The sequence below is a fragment of the Kockovaella imperatae genome (assembly GCF_002102565.1).
Source record: "Kockovaella imperatae strain NRRL Y-17943 chromosome Unknown BD324scaffold_7, whole genome shotgun sequence".
In the NCBI taxonomy this organism is placed as follows: Eukaryota; Fungi; Basidiomycota; class Tremellomycetes; order Tremellales; family Cuniculitremaceae; genus Kockovaella; species Kockovaella imperatae.
The window spans coordinates 701,236-724,798 of NW_019028947.1; the positions used below are offsets into that span (position 1 = coordinate 701,236).

The 23,563-nt window shown below is 51.8% G+C and overlaps 8 protein-coding genes across 8 annotated transcripts; 3 read left to right on the forward strand and 5 right to left on the reverse strand.

Annotated features, from left to right (window-relative positions):
• Positions 1 to 2,753: 2,753 nt before the first annotated feature.
• Positions 2,754 to 7,667, reverse strand: BD324DRAFT_475716 (translation elongation factor 2). Its single transcript, XM_022012889.1, has 10 exons — positions 7,364 to 7,667; positions 7,107 to 7,268; positions 6,175 to 7,046; positions 5,172 to 6,114; positions 4,951 to 5,115; positions 4,797 to 4,893; positions 4,322 to 4,742; positions 3,921 to 4,264; positions 3,579 to 3,851; positions 2,754 to 3,469 (listed from the first exon to the last, which is right to left on the reverse strand). The coding sequence occupies exons 1-10, from the start codon at positions 7,400 to 7,402 to the stop codon at positions 3,228 to 3,230; spliced, it is 3,558 nt and encodes a 1,185-aa protein (XP_021870943.1). The 5' UTR covers positions 7,403 to 7,667; the 3' UTR covers positions 2,754 to 3,227.
• A 175-nt stretch (positions 7,668 to 7,842) lies between these two features.
• Positions 7,843 to 9,576, reverse strand: BD324DRAFT_651352 (S-adenosylmethionine decarboxylase; the record flags this gene model as incomplete). The annotated part of the gene is made up of 5 exons (XM_022018321.1): positions 7,843 to 8,714; positions 8,785 to 8,882; positions 8,936 to 9,064; positions 9,157 to 9,445; positions 9,513 to 9,576. 5 exons carry the CDS (start codon positions 9,574 to 9,576, stop codon positions 7,843 to 7,845), a joined length of 1,452 nt encoding a protein of 483 aa, XP_021870944.1.
• Positions 9,577 to 10,010: 434 nt separating this feature from the next.
• BD324DRAFT_627528 (hypothetical protein) lies at positions 10,011 to 11,557 on the forward strand. Its single transcript, XM_022016007.1, has 3 exons — positions 10,011 to 10,715; positions 10,887 to 11,008; positions 11,132 to 11,557. Exons 1-3 carry the CDS (start codon positions 10,091 to 10,093, stop codon positions 11,486 to 11,488), a joined length of 1,104 nt encoding a protein of 367 aa, XP_021870945.1. The 5' UTR covers positions 10,011 to 10,090; the 3' UTR covers positions 11,489 to 11,557.
• A 243-nt stretch (positions 11,558 to 11,800) lies between these two features.
• Positions 11,801 to 13,097, reverse strand: BD324DRAFT_475854 (hypothetical protein). The gene is made up of 4 exons (XM_022012890.1): positions 12,705 to 13,097; positions 12,320 to 12,639; positions 12,205 to 12,265; positions 11,801 to 12,149 (listed from the first exon to the last, which is right to left on the reverse strand). Exons 1-4 carry the CDS (start codon positions 12,942 to 12,944, stop codon positions 11,952 to 11,954), a joined length of 819 nt encoding a protein of 272 aa, XP_021870946.1. The 5' UTR covers positions 12,945 to 13,097; the 3' UTR covers positions 11,801 to 11,951.
• BD324DRAFT_651355 (hypothetical protein) lies at positions 12,937 to 13,722 on the reverse strand (the record flags this gene model as incomplete). Its single annotated transcript, XM_022018322.1, has 1 exon — positions 12,937 to 13,722. The coding sequence occupies one exon, from the start codon at positions 13,720 to 13,722 to the stop codon at positions 12,937 to 12,939; it is 786 nt and encodes a 261-aa protein (XP_021870947.1).
• A 1,080-nt stretch (positions 13,723 to 14,802) lies between these two features.
• Positions 14,803 to 15,759, forward strand: BD324DRAFT_475999 (hypothetical protein). The gene is made up of 2 exons (XM_022012891.1): positions 14,803 to 15,560; positions 15,608 to 15,759. The coding sequence occupies exon 1, from the start codon at positions 14,938 to 14,940 to the stop codon at positions 15,523 to 15,525; it is 588 nt and encodes a 195-aa protein (XP_021870948.1). The 5' UTR covers positions 14,803 to 14,937; the 3' UTR covers positions 15,526 to 15,560; positions 15,608 to 15,759.
• Positions 15,501 to 17,858, forward strand: BD324DRAFT_608874 (regulator of G protein signaling domain-domain-containing protein; the record flags this gene model as incomplete). Its single annotated transcript, XM_022014127.1, has 7 exons — positions 15,501 to 15,560; positions 15,608 to 15,699; positions 15,769 to 16,558; positions 16,627 to 17,182; positions 17,269 to 17,507; positions 17,581 to 17,598; positions 17,664 to 17,858. The coding sequence occupies 7 exons, from the start codon at positions 15,501 to 15,503 to the stop codon at positions 17,856 to 17,858; spliced, it is 1,950 nt and encodes a 649-aa protein (XP_021870949.1).
• A 622-nt stretch (positions 17,859 to 18,480) lies between these two features.
• Positions 18,481 to 23,460, reverse strand: BD324DRAFT_651357 (hypothetical protein; the record flags this gene model as incomplete). Its single annotated transcript, XM_022018323.1, has 15 exons — positions 18,481 to 18,981; positions 19,109 to 19,858; positions 19,909 to 20,012; positions 20,064 to 20,169; positions 20,228 to 20,459; positions 20,508 to 20,637; positions 20,704 to 20,826; positions 20,895 to 21,042; positions 21,096 to 21,907; positions 21,954 to 22,154; positions 22,224 to 22,387; positions 22,455 to 22,593; positions 22,663 to 22,785; positions 22,832 to 22,955; positions 23,020 to 23,460. 15 exons carry the CDS (start codon positions 23,458 to 23,460, stop codon positions 18,481 to 18,483), a joined length of 4,098 nt encoding a protein of 1,365 aa, XP_021870950.1.
• Positions 23,461 to 23,563: the final 103 nt, after the last annotated feature.

Below are 23,563 nucleotides of genomic sequence, written 5' to 3' on the forward strand. Positions count from 1 at the left end.
TGGATCGTCATGAGGGATGATTGAAGATGAATGGATGGGTGGATGAAGGACCAGGAGAACGGAGAGAGAGAGTAGATCAGCGTCGTGAGAAAGGGAGTGACTGAAATGCTACTCACGCAGATCTCTCGCCAACACAACCTGTCGATGGCTACTCTCTCTATCGCGTCGTCGTGCGTCGACGATCCCTTTGATGGAAGGAAGGTGTGGAGGCGATAGGATGGATCACAAGTGCTACACCACGCACACAGATGCTGACTCTTCCGTTTGGTGTGCGTGGAATGTTCCTGATCCACTCTTTGCTTGGAGGAAGCTTCTTTTTAGCGTCTTGGACGATGAATTGAATGTTGGGATGTCGAGGCTGAATAATGATTTGGGGAGTGTTCAACTCGTGCTCGTCGATGGGCGCCAGCCGTTTCTACCAATTCGTGAGATCCAAGGAGGTAGCGAAACCAATAGGAGAAAGCTGGACCCCCCTCCAAGGAGGATCAACGGAGATGGCTTTGGTCTGACACCTTTTAGGGGAAAAATAAGCCGAAGGAAGATCAACTGCTGATCATCTGATCGACGAAGGGGGAGAAGTCAGGGTTTGGGTTCGGATGTTGAGTCGAACGAGGTGAGAGACGAGACACTGACTGGTATGTCTTTCAAAGGGTTATGATACAGGGAGACAGGTGTTGACGGCTTCCGAAATCAGAGTCGTTCTGTCTCACCAGAAGTTCCTCTATTCCCTGTCGTCTTTGTGGGTATCCCAGTCGGCGGAGGACTTTAGGTGATTATCCATCCAACAGGAATTCTGTGCCTCTCTCTATCTCTGGCTCTCTCGCTCTCTCGCTCTCTCCGTCTGTCTCTCTTGCCGTTTTCCCCCCGAGCCTCTTTCCACTTGGGTGACGCCCAGACGTACGCTGGGTATGTACGTGTCGATGGGATCAACAGCTGATGCTGCAATAGTGGGGCGGTACAATCTCAGAATGGCGTCGCATGGACCAATTGATCGTAAAGAGCCAAGAATAGATAATGTCGAACAAAAAAGCAAGCGTCTGTCCCTCCTCTCTGTCCGTTTGTTTCTGCGGGCGTTTCTCCTTCTCTGTATCCTGTGTTGTTCTTCTGAAGTCAAGGTCCCCCACCTAGTCACCTAGTGGACACCTGATGACCCAGTCTGACAGATCCCGTTTGGCTTTGAACGCACGCACAGGATGTCGGTCATAGACAGGTCCCAGGACTGTCTGTATTGAACGGGGTTTCTTGAGGGTTTGTAACTAATGAAAATATAAAAAAAACGAGGAAATTGACAGAAGGGTGGGTGGGCTGAACCCAATAGTTGGGCTATAGACGACTACCGTTCAGAAGGGGGAGAGGAAGGGGTATACAGCACGATCCAAAGCAGCAAGCAGGCACAAATAATGCCCATGGAAAGGAAAATCCACAAGAGGCGTTTTCTTCTGGTAATCTCACCTCGATGCTCTCTTGACTTGTTCTAGCATAAGAGGCGTGGCGGCAAGGAATCAAAAGAGGCAGATTATAGTAGATGTGAGGGAGAAAAGGGGAGGTGGCCACAAGAGCTGTGGGAGGGAGAGAGAGAGAGAGATCTTCTCATTTGCCTCCCTCCCTCCCTTCCTGCCCCTTTGCAGACAAATTCCGCGATCGACCGACTGGCCCGAAAGGCTTTCCAAGGCGTAAAATAGGTGAGACACGAGCCAAGTCAATGGCGCTCGTGGAGATGACCGAAAGGCTGTGTGTGAGCAGCAGCAGCAGCCCGGCATCAGCTCAGACGAAAGCGGCGCAACTTTTTTTACAATGATGATCGTTAGATTGAAAGAGGCGACGAGGTGAAGGGAAAAATAAAAACAAACCTTTTTACGTGTGCGTTCCTGCGTGTGTGCAAGAAGGCGAGAGATGTGCATCGGGCGCAAATAGTTCCAGCAAACACAGACAGCACGGCGTGAGAGGCAAAGAACTGATGTGCCGGCAAAGCAGGTCAGGCAGGCGTCTATTATGAGGCAGAAAGAAAATGAGAACAGGATTGATTCGGCGCGCGCATCATGGCGTTTTTTTCTCCTTTTTCGCCCTGTTCTTCAAAACCCTTTTCCCTTTCGCCTTCACACTCATCCTTGATGTAATCTGCAATGGTGGCCTCTCAGGGGTTGGGTCTGAGGAGGGCATTTCCATGGGATAGGGCGAGGCGCTGAAGGTATGACTAATCAAGTAACCCTAGGGGGTTGACTGGTCCGAAAGATAGAGTGGGACGAGAGACCAATCAATAGTTTGACGGGTGAGAAGAGGTAGAAACACAGAGAAGCAGACAGTGCGGTCAACACTCGTCGGAGATCTGAAAGAGGTACATCACATCAGAGGCGCAGATGCGGACCCCATTTTTCATTTCTCATTCCCGTTCTGTCGATCACGACAAGATGCCCGAGGGGAGGGGGGGGGGGACGCACTGGATGTGATCCTGTGCTCGTAAACACTGTACACATAATCAGCACAGGGAACGACAGATCATCGTGGTTTCATCCTTTAGTGACGTGCCTAAGGCCAAAAATTTCCGCGCTACTTTCCTCCCTTGGTGTGCACTCATATCAGTGATCGACCTCTGGACTCAATCTTAAAAAAAAGAAAGGCAGCAAGAAGGAAGGACGATGCGGGCGATGTGCAGCGTCGTGACGAGAGAAGACACCAAGCAAAATGCACAGCGTATCGCGACCCGCTAGGAGGACTCATGTAACATTCAAAATCCTCTTGACTGAATAGCCAAAGCCCAAATGCAACAAAATGCCCGCCACTGTTATGAAGGACACTCACTCCCTGCGCCAGATCTTGACCGCATTTCCAAGCGAGTGCCAGGCGACTTACGTCTTCAATTTTCGACAACGTGATACCGAGCTATCCACTCTCTTCTGTTTGCACCCTATACGATCCCCAGACGAAGCACACGGACATCGTGTGAATGATTTTATTATTTACCAACTAAATCTGGAAAGCCCGTGTCTTACATACCAAGGCAGAAAACCCCCCAACCCTCTTTTTCCCTTGGGCGATCTCATGGATCGTCTGAAGATCTCTCCCTCTCGCAGTTCCGGTCCCGGATCCGCCGGTCGAATCCGACAGGATGATGACGCCAGTGGCACTGATACCTTGTCCAGCCAACTCAAACTCCTGAACAGTGCGCACGGCATGGATGTCTTGTGCTGCGCCGAGACTTTGTTCATCCCACATATCTCTCTCTCCCCTCATCGCTTCAACGTCCGCTGTTTCTCCGCGGCTTCTACCAATTTCTTCTCTACAAACATTCCTTTCCGTTTCCTCACGTTGTCAACGTACAACTTTGCCACATTGGCCCTATCAGCCTTTTCACCCAGATCTTCCAACTCTTCTACAGTCGTTGGAACCCAGAATGGATCGAGATCCAACGTCTCAAATCCACTAAAGATCAATTGAGGTGATGCAGCTCCAGAAGTTCGCTTGCGAATTTCTGAATCCGAGAAAAAAAGGGGGGGCGGAAGAGATCCTGGCGTCAGCCACGTTATTCTCCCGGCGCCGCTTCTACAACTCTTTGGACAAACGCCTCAATCGAGACTCACCATCGGCGAAGCCGAAAGATTCGATGACGGGCAACATGGCCCTGATCGTGAAGAAGGATGTACCTTCCTTCATTTCTTCAGAGACGATCCGTCCTCGACGACGAGCAACCACCGCGTAGACCTTACCGAGGACATCCGTAGAAGCTTGAATGTCGCATGTATACATGGCTAGCTTGATTCGAGGTGACCAATCGAGCATTCCATTCCTGCAAGCTTCGCGTACTGATGAGATGAGTGCACCAACGACCGCAGACATCCGGCTGTTGTTGTTCCCTACGGAGAGAGAGCGTCATCAACTATCTCTGCTCACCGTAATTATCGTCGTACGAAGCCACAACTCACCCTCAGAGTCCCTCTGTATCTCAATCTTCTCGACCACCCAAGCCATGCCGACGACTGGCTCCGCACAGAGCGGACCCTGAAACGTTGCCATCTGGAACCCGGCTTCGATCGACGTTTCGAAATCTTGTAATAATCTCAAATCAGCCTTGGTGGCATCAGCTGGCAAGCCTTGACCCTTCATCGCTTCGTCCAAAGTCGTCTCGTCCACCGGAGATGATCCCAAATGGTCTCCCAACGTGGCCATTTGTTGGTCCACTACCGCAGATTCAGTCGTGGCGAGAGCCTGTTCCGCCGTCGCTCCTTCTGCTCTTGCTTTGGCGATGAGCTGACTGCGCCCTCGGAGTCTGACATCGACACGGCGTCAATATCGTTTGTTCAACGGTGCGTGTCTCGCGACTGACCTGAGCTGTTGAGTGTCCTGAGGATCCAACAAGAGACAACTTCCCATACGCTTTGGTCCAAAGCTCCAGATGCGATCTGCCGCGCCAACCCACTCTCCTCCAGCTTTCCTACAAACCGCTTCCAACTCTTCCCAGAATTGCTCAGGCGTCAAGGATCGAGCCTGTTCCTGCGCTTGAGTGTGAGTCTGCTCCGCGGTGCCATCTGCATCGACGTCGACGTCTGCATGATCGTCTTCCGATCTGTCGTCGGCCTGAGCGGTGTGTTGGGATACCAGTCGTCGGATGGTCGTGGTGTGAGAAAGTAAGAATTCCGAGATGGCGGGTGGGAGTGGTATCGCGCGTATCGTATATGTGAGGATCCCTAGTAGGTTAGTCTGGACGGTTCCTCGGGGCATGCCAGCTGTCTTTGGCGGCGCCATGTCTGAGTGGCACTGCCTCAGTTCACATTTCCTCGTGGGAATAACATCACACTTACCCACGCCTCTGACCGCAGTCTCACGGAACGGGACGATGGTTTGAGATCGCTGTATAGGACACTTTGCGAACCTTTCCCGAAGGTCTTTGAGACATCTCTGGTAGACGATGCCGCCCAATCAGCCCAAGTCCTGGTTCCCAAGCGACATGCTTACCTCCAAATGGAGCTCTCCAGCAGTCAAAATGACGTGTTCACCAGTCTCTTGTACCAGATACTCTGCGCAAGGATCCGACTGGTCCAGGATTTGAAGACCTTTGACGAGTTTAGGCATATCGGCTGGGTTTTCCGGTTCAAGAGCGACACGAACGATGGGTGAAGCCTGCGAAGCACGTCCCGATTCAGTTTCTTGCACGGAGAGAGACCCGTCACACTCACCTGTGTAATGACTCCCGCTAGATTGACCAACTTCTCAGGCTGCGTATCCTCCTGCAGTCCAAGCGAAGATGGTGCCCACAGAGTCGCGTTCCGATGGACGATACCTTCCATGCCTGCGATGGCGCACACTTGTCCAGCTTGGACCTGACCCACAGCTACAAGCTCCCGACCCATCATCATGTACACTTCCTTGACATGAACCGTTTTCACAAACTTGATATTTCGAGGGTGATCCGGTGGGAGATCAGGCGAATACTTGGGCAGAGTCGCTAGAAGCTTCGTATTGCGTCTGATTGTCCCAGAGAAAATCCTAGAGAATGCCAAGAGTACCTCAGATGATTCAGCTTGGTCATTGATCTCTATATCTTGAGCTCGGTCCGAGTCACTCTTCTGTAATTCAGAGGGCGGACCGACGGATAAGTCTTGTAGGGAACCGGTGAGACCTTCTATACCGTCGATTGAGATCCCGTTGGAATGAGCCTGGGGCACACTACCCGCGGCTGACGATACAGCCGCAGCGGCTGCTCTCTTCTCCCTCTCTTCTTTGCCTCTCTGTCTCATCTCCTCCGCCGTCATTTCCCTCTTTCTGAACTCTGGTAGATCTCCTCGGGCCACTGCGAACATTTTACTGACGTACCCTACGACCTGGGCCTCGACGTCCCGGACGCAGGAGTAAAGTCCCTCTTCGAGCGTGTTTTGAGGCTGTAAAGGCGTCGACGAAGCTACTGCTAGCTCGGGAAGTAACATGAATGGCATCCTCTGTGTTTGAGCGACATCTGGAGGAGGAATGATGTCGACAACAGCTTGGAATGTAGCGGTGGAGAGTGGGAGCCATTGTTGCATGATCAACGTGAGGAGATTACGCGTGTCTTTGGATTTGACATCTCGTGGTGAGACTCGGACATTGAGTGCGGAAACGATCTTGGTCACTGCGTCGGGGTTGCTGAGTGTGTGATCATGAGTGATCTCACCCACGCCTGCTCATGGACTTTCCACCACTTACTAATCTCCCAGGAGCGTCTCGTACACTTTCCATATATTCTCCAGGACGAACTGGACGAACAAAGGTTTCAAAGCCCTTCCAGCTAGCTTCTTCCTCCCTACCACCCTTTTCGTCTTTGGATCAAGGAAATAATCCCCCCACAACGCTCGCCTGAGATTGCCTTCCTTGACACCGAGTTTCTCCGCGTACAATCTTGCAAACTTTCCCAGTCGGAAAGCCCAGCCATCGATGGCAGAGGCGAACAGGACATTTCCACGTTCAGGAGCAAAGTAGAGATCCTCGTCTTCCTTTTCTTCGTATCCCGCTTCTGTATCGCCTTCGGCTCCCTCTCCTGCTTCTCCTTCTCCTTTTGATCCGTTTGCGTCCATTGGTTCATCCCCTTCTCTCGTAGCTCGCTCTGCTAATCTCTTTTCCCTCTCTTCTCTCCATCTTAGATCGTCTTCCATCCGTTCCGAAGCGTAGAAACTACCCATGACGGCGTTGACCTGCTCGATCAATCTTGACAGATGGTGATACGCTTCGATAGGGCTCAACTTGAGCTCAGTGATCAATCTATCCATCTTGTTGATGACTAATACGGGTCTGAGTCGATCGATCCAGCATTGTCGAAGGACCGAAATAGTTTGCGTTTGAACACCTTCCCACACGTCTACGAGGACCAGAGCGCCATCACATAGTCTCGAGGCGGTCGATACTTCCGATGCAAAGTCGACATGGCCCGGTGTATCAATGACGTTGCAGAGATGTTTAGACGTAGAGGCTGCATGGAGGTCCGAGTGGAACGCGTCAGCCGAGGCGAATCCCGCCTTTCGACCGTCGTTGAACTTACATCCTCCGGACCCAGTTCTCATCATGTCGAATCTCAAGGACACCTATCCAAGGGGCATCAGCACCCGAAATTCGCAGGACTGAACGGGAAAATCTTCTCTCACCGCACTACTCTCCATGGTGATCCCTCGCTCCTGTTCATCCTCTCTTGAATCTAGAAATCTCAATTTTCCAGCCATACGAGAAGAGATGATGTTGTTGGAGGACAAGAGGGAATCGGCGAAACTGGTCTTGCCATGATCGACATGAGCGACGATGGTGACGTTCTACAGCAAGCGAAGGAGAAAGTCAGTCTCGATCCCCCACTGAGCCCCCAAGCGCCTTTGAGATTGGCTAGCACTCTTGGTCCTCAGTCACTCACTCTAGTGTTCGACAATGGGACGTCAAAATCTTGTGACATGGTGACAGGTTCAGCGGACCTTGCAGGTGTTCATCAAATCTTCCTGATTGTCTTTTCTCGTTTGATTTAAGCCAAACAAGATTGACGCAGCTGCACTCGGTCGACTTGAACAGACACTTGTATAGACGGATGAGCACGAAGAAGAATTTCAGTTCACTCGACTGTCATGACGTTTCATTCGAATTTTATAGGTGTTCGAATTCGGATCCGAATGGAAGAAAGGTTGGTTGCACAAACCTGTTGACATGGCAGCGGTGGTGCCACAGATGTTTGATTCAGATGGGCGGCGGGCACGGAGTCTCGGTGTCTTACTATTCGGCTGCGGCGTAGTCCATGATCTATGTATCCATCTATGGTACGCAATGATTGTCCGCTCCCTTAGCCCTCGAGAGAATAAGCTACAAAATGTATGTGCCCGCGCGATGCCTCGGGGCCCGGTCTCACTGCACCTTTTCCTCGACCCAGCCTCTCTTCTCAAAGCACGCAAAGACCAAATCGTACCCGTCAAACTCGTACCCTATTCTATCCTTTCTGGTGTACCCTTCCCCAAGCAAGTCCATACTGAAAGCCTGCCAAGCCCTAGCTTCCGTCTCGCTTGTTGATGTTGGGCCTTGATCGGTACCTGAAGACGAAGAAGAAGAAGAAGAAGAAGAAGGAGGCGTCGAGACGAAGAGGGTGATGCTGAGTCGAGAGGGTTGAAAGATGCCCACAACGTTTCGTATCAGTTGAGTCAAGTGAGGTCGGGATACCGAATCATTCGATGAGGAAGGTGTGATAGAGGGAGTTGAGGAGCTCGAAGCCATAGGTAGCGGAACGTTGCATTCGAATGAAGCGTAAGACCATCCTTCTTCTGGCGTCACGTGAATCGTAAAGTATCCTCCACCAGGTTTACCAGGCACACTCGAGGCTTCTGGCATACCGCTGCCAATGACTGCATTGGCACTGTATCCACATGGGTCAAAACCATAACTGTCAAGCGTTGTTTCATATGCAGGGAAAAGCTTGTCGATCCCTAGTCGAGTGGAGATACCGAGGCCGAGCTCATGCCCTGTCAATGATGATCCTGACGATGTAGCCTCTGCGTGGAAGAATGGAGCTCGAGCAGACGGAGATAGATGAGTCATGAGGATCTCCAACGTTTGATCCTGATACGTGGGTGGTGGCCTGCCAGGGCAAGGGAGAGAGAGTCGGAATGATGAGTTGGATAAAGAAGAGTCGGAAGGGAGGAGAGGAAGGGTGTCCGGGGACGTGAGGTACAAGAGCCAATGGTCCCGGTTCATAGGTCCTACAGTGTAGGCGGATCCAGCGGAGCCTAAGGGCAAAGGTAGAGAGTGTGGGTGAGCTCATTCCGCCGATCCAAAACAACGACGCAGCTCGCTCACAAAAGACACTATCTAGAAAGGTGACTTCGTCCCGCCAATCCTTATGTGGTCCACTTTGTCTCTCAGGGAAGAAGAAGGATTTCCGAGAGTAGAAACATCTGACAAGAATCAGCAAGGGTCATAGGATGAGTGAAGAGGTCGAAGAGCCCACCTCCATATGTTGGTGAATCCACAGTATTCTCTGGCAATTTCGATGATCCTATGTAACCCCAACAGGTTCAACGTTGTTCCGCAAGTCTTGAGGATCAACACGTGAGGAGCGACAAAGAGCGATGATTCGCTTTGAAACGATTTTTGGTCAGTATATGATATATCAAAAAAAAAGTCGCTGGACCAGCGCGAGCCGGTCGAGGGGAGATCTAATAGACCTACCTCAGCAAGTACGCATCCAGCTCATCACCTTCTACCACACTCAAGACCTTGCACTTGACTATATCCAGCATTTCTTCCCATACTGCACGCGGGACGATCCGTAAACCTTTTCGTTTGACACTGCTTCCTATGCCTCCTGTCGCAGCCCCATCACCCGATTCTCCATTTGTAGACGAGAGGTCGAGTTTGTCCAGTTCATGGGTCGGGACACGTTTCTTCAAGGGCGTTGAAGGTTCAGGTAAAAGGTCGAAGGAAGGCGCGAACCATACTTCAAGGAGTTTTTCAGGACCTAAAAATGATATCAGGACGAGGTAGAACTCGAAAGGACATAGGAGGAGATGGAAGGGTCGACATACCTTCGAATGGACCTGGAAAGGTCGCATCTTCAGGTGTCACAGTTATTTCGGCGGGGACAGTCATGTCAACAAGCGTCGATGCTTGACCAGTGTCAGCGCATGCTTGTGGTTGGTAAATGGCAGTACTGATATGTAGTGACGATATGGTGAATGAAACGTATATTTCTGAATTTTTTTGGATACATCGTGTGAGATCACGTGACTCTTCGTTTCTGGTATGGCCGCTATGTACAAGTCTCATGCTGTACAGAGGGCTCATTATGTAGCTCAGTGAAGGTTTGTCTATCGTCACTGCAGGTACACTGAGAAGCCTCCTTGCCAGCTCTTGCTCTGAAGACCTGTCTCCTGAGAATGGCCACTTTGACCCAAAACCCCAATAGCTAGCTGATAGATCGAGGCAAGAGCCGACAGGAGACGGTCAAGTCCGGGATCACGGCGACGGGAGAGAGGGCCCGGCGCGAGGTGGGGATGGATGCAAAATATATGCATTCAAGTGGATCTACGTTCATCCATCAGGACAAGAAGCGATACACTGGTCATTACCTTGAATTCAGAGGACCCTCCTTGACACGCTGAACATGCCTTACAGAACCATCGGCATCCTCTATCCTGGTGCTATGGGAGCCTCTCTGGCTTGGACACTTCATACCCGAGTGCCCAACCTTGAGCTTTTGACGTCTTTGGCAGGTCGATCAAAAGCGACGAAAGATCGAGCTAGGAGTGCCGGACTCGTCGACGTAGAGTTATCCGAGCTGGTCGCTCGATCAGATATCATTATCTCCATCTTACCTCCTTCTGCTGCGTTAGACATGGCGAGAGCGGTCCTCGAGCATCTCCCACCTCTGAGCAAAGACTCTCCTCCGCCAGTGTATATCGATGCCAATGCCATTTCTCCAGGGACAGTGGAATCTATTGGAAAGTTGTTGAAGGAACATCAAATGCCATTCATAGATGGTTGTGTGATTGGGGGACCGGCGAAAGAAGGCTACGATCCGATGATCTATCTTTCCACCGAATCGTCCCATGAGAGTATCCTCCAGGACGTCGCCTCGGTCTTATCTGGACAATCTGATTCAGAGGGCCACAGAGGACTCTTGGTCGAAGTGATGCGTGGTGCTGGACAGGGTGCGGCCAGTGCGCTCAAGATGGCTTATGGAGGGATCAATAAAGGGACCACGGGATTGGCAGTGTTGATGGTGTTAGGTGAGGTAGTAATTGTCGAGCGAAGGAAAAGGGGGAAGGGGGGCCAGCGAGCCATCAGACAGACTTGAGCCCTAGATGAGGGCCGGTTTCCTGTCTATCCTCTCCCCTGCTGGGCTGAACGCTCGTTGCATCTTCATGATTGCTCGCTGACGACTTTCTCTCACCTTTCAGCTGCTCACGCTCATTCACCTGAAACCGCCGAAGCCCTCGTCAAGGAACTAGCGAGATCTCGACCGGACGCTTTGAAAGGGTTCAGTAGTGGATTCGAAGCGGTCATACCAAAAGCATACAGGGTGAGTCGGTATTTCCGACCGTCTTTCATCTCTCAAATCCCTCATCATCGCATCCCCATCCCATCCAAGTACCCACCAGGAGGCGCTTCGGCTGACTGCTCAATTGCTCCTTCCCCCCTATAGTTCGTAGGTGAGATGGAAGAAAATGCCTCGTTCATTCGCACCGCTCTTTCTTCACTCCCTGGTTCCGACAAACACGAAGCAGAGGCCGTAGCGAATACTTATGAAGGTCTAGCCAAAGTCTTTCAACGAGTCGCCGATAACGTACGCTATGGCGAATCCGCGTCCTCGAACAAAACAGAGACAGAGGCTGTCACTTCTTCTTCCTCGGACGAAACTACGGGAGTATCGACAACCGGAGTATCAACGACCGACCTGTCTCCTGCAGCTCGTGAGGCCCGAGCGAGCGAGATACAAGTCATGAAGCATTTCTCTGCGCGTGGAAGGGAGCTCTTACATGGCAACAACAGCAAGCGATGAGACGCACAAGCAGGGTCAGAGCTGAATATCATGGCTGATCGGATACAATATGCATATACAGTTATGAAGATACAGCTCGGCCCTCCCATCTCTCCCACCCTAATCATCAAACATGATACAAAAGTCAAAACCCCCGTCTCTGTCGACTCTTCTCCTGACATTTCCCATTACAGTCGAGACCTTGTTTGAAATTCTTCACAAGGAGGTAAGTCTGGGAGACGACCACTTGTTTGGTCCAGACGCCCAAGCATCCCTTGACAAGTCCTCGAGACCACTTCCATTCCAACGCCTGCAAGGATCGTACACGTTTTTCACACAATAGTGATGTTACACAAGCTTCGTTTCGGCCGCCATGATGCCTTGTGTCGTCTTTGAGACGACGTTTTAAAGTATATGTTTTGAGTATCGAGGTGGAGCATCAAGGGGGCAGTACCTTGAAATCGTTCCGCTAGAATATCGACCTCTAAGGCCCTGAGGCCTTTCGTTTCCTGCCGCTGCCGCTCTTACTGATGGTGGGAGAGGGCATGGGGAAGTCTTCACTGAATCTTCGTTTGAGTTCGAGATTCTCTTTGCGCAGGTTTTCAACCATGATACGGAGAAGTTTGAGCTCTTCCATCTGATTGACCGTTTTCACTTCGACGTCTGCGAGGTGGTTGGCGGCCTTGTCGAGGAGTCAGCCAGGTAAATTCTGGCTGAGACGCTGTGCTTCAACTCACTTCTCGTCGGACAATTCTCGATCTGGCACGGAAAGATCTCTGGGCGAGCTTGTTTTGGAGTCTGTGGCCTCCTGTTAGTGTGTCGGGTCTCGATGCCAGATATGCTCTGCCTCACCTCCTTTTATCTTTCTTCATTGCCGGTCCGCCCATTTCCAATAATCTGAGCTGCTCAAGCTCGTCCTCATCAGCCATATCAATGGGTTCGAGTCGTTCCGGCGAATCGGCTTCGTCTCGCATGATTTTATCATCATCATCATCATCATCGTGATCTTCATCCTCCTCCAAAATCGACTTGTTCGAAGATTGTCTGAGCTTGTTGAGGTAAGAGTCGGATCGAGGGCGGAGTTTGGGTCGAGAGCTTCGTCGCACGCCGGGCGGATCAGGGATCGTCTCATGAGGAGAGATGGGTCGAAGTGCGGGGGATGCCGGGTCAGTCTGATGAGGTGCCACAACTCAGTCAGCTGATGTTGTTTTCAGGATCTAGTGGCGACTACACGTACCTCTGCGTCATCTGCCACATGAGCACCGGTAGAAACGTTGTGAAAGCCACCTAAGACGCCTGGATCGATGCCGATTTCTTTCCCGCTGACTGCCTGGGGTCGAGCTCCAGGATACGATGATGGGTAAGATGGGGCAGGGTGGAACAGTTGGGCATCATAGGGATCCGTCGAGATAGGCATGGGCTTGTCGTCTTGAGAGGAAAAGATGGTCAGCTCCAGCCAGGACATGCCATTACTCATTCGTTCTGTTCATGTTGAGTGAATCCGCCACAAAGGCAAACGTGTTCTGGGGAGCATGGCCATGCGGGGGAACCGCGAGGGATCCAAAGCCGTAACCTGGAGTCCATTGAGACAGCATGGTGTAAGCGTCGTTGAAGACGCCATTGGCATCGACTGAACCGCCATAGGATTGGGATGGCAAGGGGTAATCGGGTGAGCCCTTGAGACCCATGTTGAGGGAATCGATAAAGTCGATAGGCGATTTATGGAGTGGTGTGGGTAGTCGCGGAGCGGGTGAAGGGATAGGTGTGTCAATGGTAGTGCCTGTCAATGAACCTGACAAGGACTGCGAGCCTGAGGTGATCGCTGAACCAGGTTCGGTCGCGATGGAAAAGGCGTTTCCACACGTTGGTGAAATGCCCTGAGTCGAGAGGGATAGTTCGTTGGCAGCGACATGCGTAGAGGGAGGCGAATCAGGTGTGTCTCTCGAGACTTTGGTTTGTTGTTGACCCGATGATCGGTTCGGTCGATCGGATCGGGCACTAGGCCCAAAGGGGGAGGAGGAGGAAGAAGGAGAAGAAGAAGTAGGGTTGGTGGTAGCGATATGAGTGGAGAGCGATCGTCCATCGAGGGAAGTACCGAGTGTCGTGTTCAAGGATGATCCGGTGTTGACGCGAGGGACTTGAAACATTTGAGATTGAGTGGTGTGGGGAGGAGCACTGGATGGAAAGGTGGATAGTAACGTTGTGAGTTGAGATCGATGATGAGCGGATTGTTGTCTAGCGTAGGATGAATCCATACCCGGAGGAGGAGACCCCGTCGGATGCGGAACGAGGTGGAGGTCCTGAAGAAGGGGGCGAGATCGGGGGAGAGTGAGTGTCCCACAGTAGGTTGAGTGAAGGAGACAGATGGGGATGCAAGGAAGTCAAAAGGACGATGGAGTCGATGTCTGCCTCTGTCTATATATACTGAAGCTGGTGGGTGGTGGCGACGGTGGAGGTCGAGACAGGAGGTGGGAAAGAGAGAGTGAAAGTAGAGAAGAGACTAGAGATGGGGTCTCAAAAAGACTGCGAGGTTTTGCTGGAATCGTGGGTGGAGGGAGGAGGGAGGGCGGCGGGCGGGGGAGCAGAGGGAGAGGGGGAGTATGACTTCATGGGGGATGCCGTCATTTTGATTCCAGCGATTCTCACGATTCCAGCGAAATGACCCCCTTTGGACTAGGTGATCAGTAATCCACCGGGGGGATGGGGACGATGTTGTAATGAACATTAGCTTTTGAATCCTAATGGAAGAGAAAAGGGAGAGATGACGAATCAGGGGGGGGGGGGGCGGTCCTCGGGGCGCGACGAGACCGAGTGGACGGTCGCCCCATCGGCACGGCCAAGACCGCCTCGGAGAGTTGTGTATAGGTATGTGTGTGTGTGTGTGTGCTTACGTCGCCTTCTGAGAGCACAGAGACCACGTGATAGATGAGGTTCGTCTGGGATTTGCTGCAGCAAAAAGGTACCATCCATCCATCCGCTCATTGATGGGGAACATACTCGGTAGTGTGTGTAGGTCATGAACTATATGATCCACTTGGCAAATATGTGGGACTGGCTCGGAAGGGCGGTGATTATAACCTACAGGTTAGGTATGTACGTCAGGATAGCATCTTGGGAGAAAAAAAATGGTTGATGTCCGAACAGAATAGACATGATCGTCATCAAGAGCTTCCTTTTGGTGATGGATTTGGTGCCTCGCTCATCCTGCTCTTGTCTGTAGGGACACTGTTCATCATGACATCCGCAGATTTTCTGGCCGCCACACGCCACGTTCGCCACACAACACCAAAAGGACTAATATGTAATTCCAACGGAAAACCTAACACAAGAGCCAAGCCAACGACTCCCACCAGGTGGGAGAGAGAGAAGGTTATCCTTTTTGTTCTGCGTTATCAGATCTCGCTTCCCCCAACTACCACCTCGCCCAAAAAAACATCATCTCAGCTACTGGTGTACTATTGTTCTGGGAGATGGCTCAGCATCGGCAGCTTGTTTCAGCTTCATACAGATTTGACGGCGGTTCACTGGTGCTTTTTTGGGCGAGTGCATGGAATGGGGAAGAGAGGGGGAAGGGGAAGGGGGGATCAATGCGTCGTCTAAAGGGGGAAACATGTATGTGTTTCAGATTGGGAGGAGGATACTTCATCATCTACTCATTCAATCTCATTCACTCGCTCACTCTCTCACACACACTCTCTCTCTCACTTGTGCTTGATCATACGTCCCGTCTTCCATCTCACCCTCACAGCTTCTCTCACTCTCTGCAGCAGCGCATCGAGCAGAACACAGACACATACAAAGACTATCCCTGCACGACAGCCCTTCCGAAGCACCTTTCCCCCCTCGGTCCAAGCTCCTTTGACCTGACTCCTCAAGCGACTCCATCAACCCCCTTTGAAAGGGACATAAAGGCATCGTCTCTGTACTGTCCATCGCCACCGTCTCTCACCATCCTCAACATCTCATCTTCACGCCTCGCCTCGCCTCACTCGGATCCAGGCCAGGCCCCCAACCACCACATCCCCTCGCCACCATGTCGACCTCCCACTCCCACTTGATGAAGACCACCCGAAGGGGAAAACCATATGTCAAGGTGAGTTGCATCTCACTCGACTCAGCCAGCTCACACACCCCCTTCAGGACACCCATGACCTCTTCTCCACCCTCATCATCTCCTTGCCGCTTGAGAATCATCGAAGTTTCCTCAAAACATACCCCAACAGCTTCATCTGGTAAGTCGGGCTGAACGCTCTGTCGCTTCCCACCCCTTTCACAACCCGCTCACACCCTATTGTCCACAGCGATGAAGCGGCCGCCAACCTCGCTTCGCTCAAATTCTCTCAATCCCAACGTGTGCCCGATCCAAAAGACCCCTCTCGAATCGTTACGACGACCACCACCACGACCTTTTCCATGACACGCGAAATGGCCAAGGGGATATGTCAACATTTCATGGACTCTCACCTCATTGAGAACGCCGCGGATCTCAAGTCGATCGATTTCAAAGAGCGTGGCGTCTACATGATCACGCCTAAGGGTCTACATATTCTCGAACGATTCATCACCAAGAACGGAATCAATGCGGATCATACCCTCCGATTATTCGCACAGCAACCCATCTGTATGAAACTCTTACACCTCGAACGGAGATCCGCAGACGATGAGATCATCATCACGAAATCAGTCATCGAGGTCCTCTGGCGACGATTCGTCGGTCGGGAGCCCAATGCAACGACTCTCTCCGATGACGACGTCGAGGCGTTGACAAGATCAAGGTGGTATGCCAAGTCATCTGTCATCCCTGGTGAAGAGATTGATAGTTCACAAGGGATGATCCTGCGTAAACGAGTGGACAAGAAGGGAAACAATGGGAACGGTGCAGACGAGTACATCTTCCCTGCGCTCTTGGCCGTGGATTGGTTACTCGACTTTTCGACATCTGTTGGACCTGACGAAGCTGCAGAACTAGCCGCTCATTTCGTCAGGTATGGTTTCATCGCTTTATACAGTGACACGGGGAGGATGCGAGACACCGATTTCGTGGCGGTTGTCAGAGGCGGCGGAGCGGGTGGTGGAGCAGGTGCCATCATGGTGAGTCATCGACGGTCTGTTCATCCTTTCTGACCTCGCACTGCCCCCCCCCCCCCCCCCCTTTCTAGCAAGAAGCAGAGTACCGTGCGACGTGCAAAGCGGTGTACAAAGTCACCCGAGACGGCATGTCAGTAGCCCGATGGGAGGGCCACGTCAAGCCGACGCCTGGGTCCAACTCTGCGGCAGTATCCAAATCCGACCTTCACGCTCAAGACAAGCTATCCAGCAAGACGCCGAGACCATCGCACTCGACAGATGACAGTTCGACGCCTCCTTCTGCACTCGGTCGTCGACCCTCTCTCACCGATAGGTTGAGATCCGATTTCAGCGAAATGACGTTGGGCGATAAAGACATGCTCGTCAAGGATTCACACACTGCTCGACTGAAACATATTCTCGAGGAACCTGCTATCCGAAGTCTGTTTAGGGAATTCCTCAGAGCAAATTTCTGTGAAGAGAATCTCAGTTTCTGGCTCGATACCTCGGATTTCAGACGAAGATTCAACACCACTTCCAGTGCGGTCGCCATGCCTGGCGTCGGTAAAGGTCAACGTGCCGTAGGGCATCAAGCGCTGGAAAAGCATCATCAGGATCTGATCGCCATGGCCTTTGTGATCTACAATAGTGAGCGCTGTGGCGCGACATCGGCGAGGCGATAGTCGTGTCCCGGCGTGTCTTCTCGGGGATCCTGCTGACACATAAATCCTTAGCCTACTTGGCTCCTGCTTCCCCGTGCGAGCTCAACATTGACCACAATCTCCGAGCCGAGCTCATCTCATTTATGAACACTGTCACTGCCGACAAGGACGCCGCGTCCAAAGGGCATTTGGAACCCAGTGCGGTTGGCGGTTCAGCAGTCCAAGCGAGTCAATTGCAGACGCTTGTGAAGCTGTACGAGAGAATCCAAAATTATATCTTCAGATTGATGGCGACGGATTCGGTGCCAAAGGTGGGTTCAGTCAGCGACTGTCAATCAGTACAACATCCACTGACGAATCTTCTCCTCCTGCTCTTTCTTACAGTTCTGTAAGACCGAACGAGTGAGTTGCGTTCCAAGACCTTTCCATTCGTTTGATGGATCTCGACTCACCCCCCCCTCTTCCAGTTCCTCAGCCTTATGCGATCCGTCTTTGACTCGAGTGCCGAAAATATCTTTGATGATCCCGCGGAAATCAAAGCGGCAGGTCTGCAGTTGGGTTCAAGGGACGGTACGAATAGTCCACCCGCCAGAGCATACATCACCATCTCTCAGGTGAGTCAGACGGGAGGACGGAATAGATGGCGTGAGACCACGAGCTGATGCGCTCGAACTTGACAATAGGCTGCGAATGAGAAGCAGGCTCTATTGGACAAACAAAGGGAGAAGGAAGCTAGAGCATAATGAACGTTTCTTCATTTGTGTCTCGCGATCCATTTGGCGAGGAAGATACTTGACCTTCATTTTCAGCTCTCACCGGCTCATAACAGCGCGCGGCACATTGCCTCTCAGAGTGGATCTCTGAGAGTCTGATCTTCATGTACTAGACTTAATGGCGCCTCCCTTCCCCTTCACCACCGCCACTGTTTTACATACATCTTGTTGACAACTTTTATACTCTTCCCCCCTTCGCTACGATATCAACGTCTTGTGCATTCTTCGTCCACTTGAAAGTCTTTTGTGTGATATGTGGAGCGATCTCGTGTCATCGTTCGTCTATATGCATCTCGTATCTTGATGAGGACCAGAGTCGCCCCACAGCAGCCTCTTCGAAGGAACGGTGGTGGGCTTGAACTAAGCCAGAGTTAAGCCTAAAACCCGCAGCCAAGTGATACTGGGTACATTTGTGCGCTCTGCTCTGCCCTCCTCACTACACTCCACTCCACTCCACCATATCACCTGCGTCTCGGTCGCTTCGCTTCGCTCCGCTCTCTATTCGCCTCTCTCATTCCCCATACGCATATTCCACTTCATCTACTGCTGCTCCAGCTCTTTCTCTCTGATCCTGAGTCTTCGCAATGGGCATAGGACCCCTCACGTCGAATGCTTCGTCCTCGTCCTCGTCGTCGTCCTCCTCTTCTTCTCCATCCTCTAGTATACCCACCTCATCATCAATATTGACATTTTCCAAATCGTTAAATGGATCATCGTTCTCTCCTCTTTCTCTTTCTCTGTCTCTGTCTCGCATCATCCTCCTATCTATCCTTTCTAATGATTCTTCAGGTCGAATGACAGGACGAAGAGGTGATGAAGCGCTTGATCGACGTCGCGCAACTCCCGCACTTCCTTCTGATCCTGTTCTCCCTGCGGAGGTGACGGCGGCAAGTGTGGCGGCGTCAGTGGTCGGAACTGCGGGATCGGGAACCCCTTTACGCGCGGCAGAAGATCGACGACGTCGTTCGAGAGGTGATGGAGGGAGACGGGACAAGGTCGTAGGTGACATGTGCTGGAGAAGGGCGATGAGAGTTGTCAGTAAGAGCGTTCGGTACAGGGTTCCAACAATCGGAGAGAAGTATTCCTCCAGACCGTCGCACTTTGGCGCTCGCTCGCTCGCGCGCGCCCGCTCGACTCACCTCCCACGTATTCTTCCCTGATCCCGGCTCTTCCATCTGTTGCGTTGCAAATTCTCCGACGTCATCCACATCCACGGGCACCTCGCTCGATAATCCCACGCCTGGTGTACCCGGACCCATTGCCCTCGCATCTTCACCAAGCTCCCCGACAGTCACTACACTTTCCGAATCCGAAATGGCATCGTCTTCCACAGATGCTCCCGTCCCGCCGTTCCTTGACCTTATGATCTCTTCCAATCTCAACCAAGACGCATCATCTCGATCCGAGGCCTGCGGTCCAAAGATACGCATGGCTTGAGAAGTGATCGATCCAGGAGCGGCATTGTCGTTGGTGAAACCTCGAGCTCCGGTAGATTCCTGTTGGTTGTCCATGTCGAGCCATTCTTCTTGAGTGTCTGACGATCCTCCAAATACTTTCATCAATACGTCTTCGTACTCGTGTATCCAGTAATTCGTCATTTCATCCGGATCATACGTGTCATATCCCAGTCCCATGCCCATTGAGCCTTCCTCCGCTCCAGCCGAGGTCTTGCGAGGTGGAAACACATCACGCTCAGAATTCGAAGAGGAGGATACTGATCGACGGACGTGAGCTGGATGGGTCGATCCAGGAGGAGGATTCAATGCGGGATCATCAAGTGTCATTGCGGAGATGGAGTTGGATCGCTGATGTCCAGTGCTGGTATGCGATTGTGCATAGTGTTGGCGATTGTAGAATGAAATGAGGGATCGCAGGGCATACTCCTGGGGCTGTACAGTGTGAGCTTTAATTCTCCTTTTTCCTCTTGAACGGCCCTCACCAGCGCATCGTCGAGCTCAGTATCTTGATCAGTACCTGCAAGCCAGTCATCCTTCAAATCAGGCCGACAGTTAAGGTAGATCGAGGTGATCGTCTTCATATTGGCTGGAATCGTGCTCAGCATCTCTTCCGGATAGCCGAACCATATCTGCTCACTCTGTCTCCACTTGCGACCGCACCACGGCATTTGACTTTTGATCAACTTGAGCACCTGGAGCTGCAGCATTGGCTGATTGGCGCGAAGCATACGCTTGAGAATTTGCTGCAAAACGTGATCGGTCAGATGTTGAGAGTTTTGTTAGTCCAGTCTTCCTACTCACCGACGACTTGTATTGATTCAACATGTACGTTCTGTGCGTCCGGTGCTTCGTCATTTTCTGCAAGATCTTTAAGAAATTAATGCTGGAGAAGAAATTGCGCCATGAATAGTCGGTAATGTACTCGACATCTCCATCAGCTTCTGAAGGTTTAGGCGAGGTCGTGCTATTCAACATGGCGTCCTCCGGCCGAGGGGGAGATTTCGAATGATTCAAATAACAGTATCGGAAGAAGCTGATCAAAAGCATCAGCAACTTAATGGATTATCAGGTAGGAACCCACTTGAGATCCTCGCATTCGTTTTTGGTCCGTACAGTCTGGTAGACGTCGGCGAGGCCAAACATTTTCAGGACGAGCAATAGACAATTCGAGTCGAACAGGAGCTGCGCGAGATAATGGAATTTGAGGACGTCTGAGACGTCATGGTTCAGTGGAACGGTTTAAAAGACAGACAATGGACCCCGTGCTGATGACTTACGGGACGCCTTGAACCACTTGAGCAGCAAGATGAGAATCGCAGATACGGCTTTGGTCGTGATCTCACGATGGCGAGCGATGTCGATCTCTGCCTTGGTCGGAGGAGGCATTTCAGGCTCGGTTTCTGATCACGCGAGTCAGTATATCAAGCCCGTGTCAGGCAACTGTCGAGCAGATGGGACCTGCACTCACGAGGAGCTTCCTGCGTTGGCGATTGAAATCCAGGAGGCACAGCTCCACCTTGACTGTTCATGTGTGCCGCTCCTGGTCCAGTTACCGTGGCCAGCAGAAATTTGAGTAAAACAATGACGCAGCTCTGCATGATGGGTAGTGTGTCTCGCTGGCCGGGACTGTTCAGCATGTGTTGTGGTCTGCTCAGGTCAGACGACTCACATAGATTAGATCTACCCTCCGTAGCCTCTTGGTCGCTATCATCTTTTCTTTCGCCTTTTTCGCTCCTTCCTTATCACCCCTTGACAACGCTTCCATCTCCTCCTCTTCATACTTCCACTGCAGTCTCAGCCCTTCCATATCTCCCTCTGTATCTAGATCGTCGTCCAACGACAACTCGTCAAACCCTATCAAGCCCCTCTTCCCTAAACCTCTCTCTTCACGCATACATTCGTCCCTCGTCTCCCACATTTGATACAGACCAAGTGATACATAGGCGTGTCGTGCGAAGAGCTTGTCTGCCTCCGCAATGGCGAAAGGGACTAGACCAGCGGACGAACCGGGCTCTTGGTCGATGAACCGTGATCGGGAAGATGACGATGCCGATGAGGAGGAGGAGGACGAAGCGGAAGATGGTGGGGGTGAAGGAGGGATGAATGAATTCGGTGAAGGGGACGAGAATGGAAAGATGAACGGTCTGTTGGGATCCGTCTGAAACTGCTGTTTTTTGGGCTTGGCAGGTTGTCCCAGGATATTCTGTTGACCATTCTGATTCAAGAGGGGGTTCGTATGTAATGGCTGACCTGAGGCGGGTGGAAGGGGTAGATTTTGTTGAGCTGGGGGAAGAGCCTTGGTACGATGAACGTCTGCCGATGGGATCTCGGTAGAATGATAGTTGGGTTTAGGGGGGATAGGCTTGATACCTTCCGCTAGCTTTTCCTCAGTGCTCGAACTCGAGTAAAAGGTCGTATATTTGACAGACATGTCTCGACGCCAATTAGTAATGTCAATGGGAGACGCTTTGGTGAAGAATTCTGTGACGGTAGCGGTCAGAACGAGGCGCAAAGCGGTCACTCTCACCATTCTTGACGGGCGGTAATCCCGCTAGCTCTCTCGACAGGCCTTTGGCCTTCTCTACGTCCTTCATTCCTCCGAGCGTAGCCAACAGCGTCTTCCACATCAAAAGCAAGACCTTCTTGACTGGATAACCTCGAGGCAGACGATCCTTTAGTCCAGCAATCATCTGGAACAAGAAAAGAGGTAATGGCGTAGGGGCAGCCACTGAGCGAGATCTCAGTTCATCGCACGGGTAGATCCAAAGGGCCTTTGCGGGCGCGCTCTTTTACTCACTTAGCTGATCGCCGAATGTATCGTCTGTCCTGAAGACTTCGACGACAAAGTACAGCATCCCCAGTGAATCGATCAATTCCGCGTTTGTCTCGTCATTTGGATCAGGTGGATGAAGGATAGGTCCGCTAGAAGCTGCAGAGTTGGGCTTGTCCGAAGCTTGTTCCCTGAGGAGATCGGCCGGACAGGTCAGTCCTCGTAACGGAATGCAAGACAGTCAGACTCCCAACTCACGCTGTCCCTGCGAATCGTCTATTGGCGTCCCTGACGGCCATGATGAGTGATCCGACTCCATCGACTGAGCGTAACAGTTTGGCATTTTCAATGACCCAATGAAGCTGCATCTCTGGTCCTGTAGCCTCGGCAAAGCATCCTGCAGGGAGTTTCAGTTTTAGGCACACTATCAATCCTGATTTTATGCGTGAAGTGAGGGTCCACTGACCCTGTAAGAGATAGAACAGCCTTGATTGAGCAGCCCGTCGATTCGCCTTGACGGATGATTCGAGCAGTTCCAATTGTGCCATCATATACTCTTTACGCTTTCGCAAGCTGCTCTCCGTCCAGGCTGAGGACTGCTAAGCTCGCTCGCAAGTCATCATAAGACCACTCACCTCCTTTGAAGTCTTGAGCAAAAAGTTCTTGCCGCTTGCCTACGTTTTGCATATCTTCGTAAGGGAAAAACTCGTCCAACTCGGACATGATGGTGTCTGTGTCATCATAGCGATAGGTAAAGTGCTGGACCGGTGAGCGAGCGTTAGCCCCACGCTCGAACGTATGATCTCGCGCGACTCTTGCTCACCTTTGGCTTTGGCTGAGACGCAACAGCAGCTTTCAATTGACCCAAATTGATACTGTCCGTAGGCTGTTGCATCCCCATGGTCTCCATGGAGTCCTTTCGTCCAAGAACCGAATGAGTCGCATTATTCCCAGCAGCACCGATCGTCGCCCCGTCATTGTTTCCAGCATTCGCACTCGCAGCTAGCCGAGAGCTTGCACTGGGACCAAAAGCCACCGTTGGACCTGGGTTTCCACTTATATGCGCGCCGGCTCTAGGACGAGTCAGAACAGGAGGAGCGGGACCCGAGGGACCAGGAGAAGCGAGTCGTGACCCTTCATCTGTGGTTGATGCATTGGTAGACCGAGAGGCATTCGGATCATTGGAAGGCTTCACATTGTTGATTGCATCTCGTTGAGTTGCGCCGTATCCTCCTGATGGACGTTGAAAGCGACCAAAGTTCATGCTGAATTTCGCTGAGAGATCACGGATGGTGCTCTAGACTTGGCGGAAGTGGTTAAGTGGGCACCAGAGCCTAAGGAGAGCGTCGAGCTTTGCTCTCCATCAG